The following is a 6303-nucleotide window of genomic DNA, read 5'->3' on the forward strand; positions in this document are numbered from 1 at the left end:
ATTTAAATACTAAAATGGATCAAAATTAGTAGTTTAGGTACTAAATGCATAGTTTACGCTTGATTTTATAGAATAACATATTTTTTTTAAATAACTTTAAAAGTTCAAATTCTAGTATTATAGATAAAATAAATTGAGTTTGACTTTTAATATTATAATTTTTATAAAAATATATTATTTAAAAATGACAAAGACACTACATATACAAAAAAGAAAACTACGTAAATAATAACCGAATTTTTAGAGCAAAATGTTTTTTGTTCATCACTCTTAAAGATGTTATAGTCGTAACCCACCGTTAAAAATTTAACGCGTTTAGTACTTAAATTATCAATTCTAGTCCATTTTAGTATATAAAATTTTAAATTTTTTAAAACTTAACGTTAAATTTTGAATATGAATACTAAAATGAAACAAAACTTTAGGTATGATTTTGAAAAAAAATAAAAGTTTAGATACTCAAACAGATTAAAAATGATAGTTTAGGTACTAAACGCATAAATTACCTAAATATATTTTAGATCATTTCTAATTTTAAAATTAAATAAATTAGAGTATATGGTTTTTTTATTATTTTAAATATATAAATTAATAATTAGACTCCAATTATTATTTTATTTTTATTCAAATAATTTAGATATTATATAAAAAAAATTAATTATTACAAGGAATATCATAAGTATATATATATCACACGTATTGCTCAAACTTGTGGTACTCTACTTCCTCGTTGAGGACCGGCTCGCATATAGTTGTTTGTATTCAGTTTAAATTTCACGATTCAATTCGTTTTCCCTTCTGCTTTTCTTTTCAAATTCCTCGGATTTTCCATGGATCCAAACACTTACGTAATCAACGAGCTTCATCGGTTTTCTCCTTGTTGTATTGGACTTCGCTCGCTAAACTCCAAACCCGCCGCTAAGTTCCCTCAATCTTCAACTTCCAATGCATGCTCCCCTCGACGGCTCCGCCCTCTCAGCCGTGTAAGATTTGGATCCAACTCGCCGGTTGTCGCCTGCAGCTCCATCTCCGAGGCCGAAACCGCTTCGCCGGCAGCCGAGAGGCCGGTTCCCGTTAAACCGGTTTATGTTCCCACGCCGGCCAAACGAGACACTCGAACTCCGCACAGCGGGTATTTCGACTAGTCTTTAAGTTTTTAAAATTTAAATTAATATTATATCATGCATGTTATGAACCGGAATTTTTAATTAATAAAATTATTATTTAAGTATGAATTGTTATTTGGTGCAGTAATAGTGGATATTTTCATAAACAGTTTTAATCTACTCGTGCGTCTTTAATTAATAATTAATTAATTAATTAATAATATATCTGATTTTAGATGAAGAAAAATTAGTATAATTGGATTAAATTGCAGAAGTCTCACGGAGTAATCCAACTCTTACATTACTGTCAAACGTCCTTAAAATGTAATAATCAGGTTCCTCAGGGCTATATTTTAGAGTGATCAGCTAACCAAAGGCTCTGTTTTATAAAATTCCAATAATTGAATGCTAAAGTTGTTTGTAGGTACCACTTTGATGGGACTGCTCGACCATTTTTTGAGGGTTGGTACTTTAAGGTATCAATACCAGAACGAAAACAGAGCTTTTGCTTCATGTATTCGGTTGAGAATCCTGCATTTAGGAAGAAACTGTCGCCATTAGAAACACTGCAGCACGGACCTAGATTTACAGGAGTTGGGGCTCAAATTCTTGGTGCTTATGACAAGTATATATGCCAATACGCCGAGGAATCTCAAAGCTTTTGGGGAAGTAGTTTTCTTCTCTGCTAGCTTTTAAGCATTTAGTAGTGGAAGTATGAAACTGCTGTCTTTAGGATATATGCTGATATTCTAATTTGTTTTACCATGGAAATATATGCTGCACCATGCTGATTTCAGTGTAAAATAGCATATATGCTGATATTCTAATTTGTTTTACCAATTCTTACGAAAAAAAATAATTTGTTTTACCAAGCGAATTTAACTTGATGTTGATTCATTTCAACCTCTTAATTTTGTTGCACTGTGATGTTTCACCCATTTTTTGCACCATAGCAACCTAATAACATTATATGCGTGCTTAGGTTGTTCAGCATCGCTATATCCCACTGTTATAAACTTTATAAAAGCTCAATTGCATCTGTTTAGTTGTTTTAGTATACTATATTCAACTTTTGGTGTTTTTACCTTTTATACCTTAATAGTGCAGCGATAAAATGTATATGCCTAATTAACAGTTTTTCATTGCATAGGAAGACACGAGCTAGTATTGGGGAATACTTTTGTAGCCAACAAAGCCTCACGACCTCCAAGTAAGGAGGTTCCTCCCCAGGTTAGTCAGCAGTTTTTGGATTCTACTCCTCGAAGTAGAATGCCTGCAAAGCTAGCCTGAACGCTTCTGCTTTGAGATATTTTATATTGGTTAATCTCAATTCTTCAGTAACTTCAAATGTTTTGTATGGTTGCTCCTTGTAGGAATTCAATAGAAAAGTTTCGGAAGGCTTTCAAGTTACCCCTCTTTGGAATCAAGGCTTTATTCGTGATGATGGCAGGTGATTCCGCATATCAAAGCCATATTAATATCCAACATATGAAATAAATCCTTGCTTTGGTTTTACCTTCTGTCATTTTTACTTTCCGTAGATAAACATAAATCATTTAACTCTAGCTGTGAAGATGTATCAGACTGGTGGTGCCAGTGTGTGAAGAAACAGCAGATACTTTTTTTTTTAAGTGTCCTAAAATGTTACGCCTTTGTGAGATGTATCGATGAACTGTATTTTTATGGTAGTTGTGCTTGTGCTCCCCTGCACAGGAATTCCTGCTCAATAGTTACAAAAGTTCTTTCCCTTACAAACATGCCATCAGAACAGAAGTGGTTTTCCCTTCAAGTCCTATTTCCTGTTTCCATTCAAAAGTATATTATACAAAGTTACATGTTAGGTTAATCAAAACTAGAAATTGGGAAACATTTCTAACATTATTATCAGTTATTTCAGCATTCCTTTTATATGGTCTGGTTTTAATTGCAGGACATATTATACAGAAACTGTTAAAACTGCATGTTGGGAGTACAGTACTCGCCCCATATACGGATGGGGTGATGTTGGGTCCAAGCAGAAGTCAACAGCTGGTTGGCTTGCTGCTTTTCCCGTATTTGAACCCCATTGGCAAATTTGTATGGCCTCTGGACTTTCGACAGGTACTTGCTTCTCTCCTTCCTATTTTCAATTGTACATTGATTGGATTTCCTCTTTTTTATTTACTTTTTTTGTGTGTACCGCGGTCTGCGTCTGTACTCAGTTTTCTATGCCGATCAATCACTATTATTTCCGATCATCTTGACTGAAATTTATTCTCTTTGGAAATCCATGCTTTTATTGAGAATACTATCTCATGTTGTGACTTTGGACTGCAGGCTGGATAGAGTGGGATGGTGAAAGGTTTGAGTTTCAAGATGCCCCTTCATATTCAGAAAAGAATTGGGGTGCAAGCTTCCCTAGAAAATGGTTTTGGGTAATTCTTCATTCCTTCGCATCCCCTTGAATGTTTAGCTGAACTATGGATGATCCAAAGACATTTTTTGGTTGTGCTAGGTTTTCTACTGAATCAAACTTAGCCGTCTTCTTTTTAATCATGGTGATTTCATGATTGACCTATTACTGCAGGCTCAATGTAATGTCTTTGAAGGTGCTACTAGGGGAGAAATATCTCTGACTGCTGCTGGTGGATTAAGGCAACTGCCTGGCCTGACCGAGACCTTCGAAAATGCTGCATTGGTACTTCAGTTTTAGCAATTTTCATGTCTTCTTTTCTTCTCTGGCTCTGTCAATGATTCCTGTAGCATGAAAAGAATCTTGTAAGGCCATATATGGTTGTATTCTTAAAAGTTTTAAGAACTGAAAGCTGGATATTGTCACATCATCTATGCCTTTTAATCAAAGCAAACTATATCTTTTGTTGTAAACTGGTAGTTAATTGTGTATAGCTTGATGTATAAACTGTTTCTTTATGCTTGTGTAGATCGGAGTGCACTATGACGGAATTTTCTACGAATTTGTGCCATGGAATGGCGTTTTAACTTGGGAAATTTCTCAGTGGGGTTACTGGAACGTTGCTGCGGAAAACACAACACATATGGTAATTTTACATTTGGCCTTGGAGATTTGAACTCATAGAATTGATTTTGCTAGGTGGTCTGGATGATTGTAAAATTTCTTTCAAGTTTAACTGTATTTATTGGTGAACTCTTATATACTCCTATTTACGAGCACAGGTCGAGTTAGAGGCAACAACAACCGATTCGGGTGCAACATTACGCGCTCCCACGGTAGAGGCCGGTCTTGCTCCTGCTTGTAAGGACACTTGTTCCGGTGATCTAACATTGAAGATCTGGGAGAAAAATGCTGGTGGCAGTAAGGGCAAGGTACGTTATCGTTACCTTCCCGACAGTTATGAACATATCGTTTCATCGATTTACAGCTAGAAAAAAAACCCATTTGTATCAGTTCTTGCTGACCAATGATCAGAAAATTTTTACATCTTATTCCTACCGATATATCATGCTTCCCTGGAGGCTTATACTCGCTACCGGTACATGTTTCCGATATGCAGCTAATTTTGGATGTTAAAAGTGACATGGCAGCACTAGAAGTAGGAGGAGGGACATGGTTTAACACTTGGAAAGGCAAGACCACAACACCAGAGGTCATTAAAAGTGCTCTCCAGGTCCCTGTTGATATGGAAGGTATCTTTGGTCCGGCTCCATTTTTAAAACCCCCCGGGCTATAACCGGATAAAGATCACGGTGGCATAGGTACGGACCATACTTCTAAATCTTTTCTACTTAAACAATATTGTCGGTGACGATCCATTGCCGTAAAATCATGTGTTGATAAAACGCAATGCCATTCTAAAGCATAAAATCACAGTTTGTATATGGTGAAGGGATTATACTACACAAGTTCTTGAGTAGTTTTTCATTTATAGGTCAATGCTCTGATATAGTTTGGTCGGGTGTAGGGTTGTAAACGAGCCGAGTTAAACGATATCGTAGGTGACAATCCATTGCCGTAAAATCATGTGTTGATAAAATGCAATGCCATTTTAAAGCATAAAATCACAGTTTGTACATGGTAAAGGGGTTCTACTATACAAGTTATTGAGTAGTTTTTTTATTTATAGGTCAATGCTCTGATATAGTTCGGTCAGTTGTAGGATTTTAAACGAGCCGAGTTAAGTTCGAGTATTGCTGAGCTTGACTCAATTCAAAAAGTTCAAAGTTGAGTTCGACTCGACATGAAAACTCGTGAGCTTAAAATTGTCAAGTTCATCTAGAACTCAAAATCAAAAGTTGAAGCTAGACTCGAGCTCGAAAAAACTTAAATTTAAAACATTCCCAAACTTAGTTCAATTAAAGCTCAAACTCGAATCTGAACTTGAAGTATATGAAAACCTTACAATGTTAATTTTCGAAAAATAAAAAATAATATAGTTTTTTTTCAAATCGGGTATCAAGTAGCTTGTTTAAAATTTGAGTTGAATCGAACTCAAATAGCTTGTGATCTATCTAATTTCATTTACAACCATAATTAACCAAATAATTATAATAATTAATAGGACAAACTATGCATTTAGTAATTAAACTATCAGTTTTGGTCCGTTTTAATAGCTAAACTTTCAATTTTTTTAAAATCATACCTAATATTTAGTTTTCATTTCATTTTAGTACAACTCCTGTAAAAACTTAACGCACTTAGCACCTAAACTATCAATTTTGATATGTTTTAGTACCTGAATTTTAATTTTTTCAAAACTTAACATTAAATTTTGAACAGTGCACTAAAATGAAACAAAAACTAAAGTTTTTAATAGTGAAATACTAAAATAAAGCAAAAAGTAAACGTTAGGTATAATTATGAAAAATTTAAAAATTTAAGTACTAAAACAAATCAAAATTAATTAATGTGAGATTTTACTTTACATTAATACAATTTTTTAGACCGGATGTTTATTCATCGTCGACCGGGTTTCATCGGTAGATTTTTTGTCATTTTCATCATTAAACACAAACATAAAAATATGTTGTTACAGTAGATGTAGATGGTGAAGTTTTTATATGAAATATTATTATGATTTCGATTAGAGACAGAAGTAGTATTTTATGTCGGGTAAATTTAAATCTATAAAATTTTAGGGAAGATGTATTTAAATTTATAAAATTTCAGGGGTGCCAAAATATATAGAAAAAATCTAAAATATATAATAATTTTTAATTTTCAAAAGAGACAATTGTCTCT

At 33.8% G+C, this 6303-nt stretch overlaps 1 protein-coding gene across 1 annotated transcript; it reads left to right on the forward strand.

Annotated features, from left to right (window-relative positions):
* The first annotated feature begins 728 nt into the window (after nucleotides 1-728).
* On the forward strand, nucleotides 729-4986 carry LOC120114804 (tocopherol cyclase, chloroplastic-like). The gene is made up of 10 exons (XM_039135580.1): nucleotides 729-1132; nucleotides 1531-1775; nucleotides 2257-2336; nucleotides 2480-2556; nucleotides 3037-3206; nucleotides 3423-3520; nucleotides 3673-3783; nucleotides 4028-4144; nucleotides 4281-4430; nucleotides 4619-4986. The coding sequence occupies exons 1-10, from the start codon at nucleotides 831-833 to the stop codon at nucleotides 4793-4795; spliced, it is 1527 nt and encodes a 508-aa protein (XP_038991511.1). The 5' UTR covers nucleotides 729-830; the 3' UTR covers nucleotides 4796-4986.
* Nucleotides 4987-6303: the final 1317 nt, after the last annotated feature.

This window comes from Hibiscus syriacus, unplaced genomic scaffold, assembly GCF_006381635.1.
Source record: "Hibiscus syriacus cultivar Baekdansim isolate YM2019G1 unplaced genomic scaffold, ASM638163v2 tig00110247_pilon, whole genome shotgun sequence".
In the NCBI taxonomy this organism is placed as follows: Eukaryota; Viridiplantae; Streptophyta; class Magnoliopsida; order Malvales; family Malvaceae; genus Hibiscus; species Hibiscus syriacus.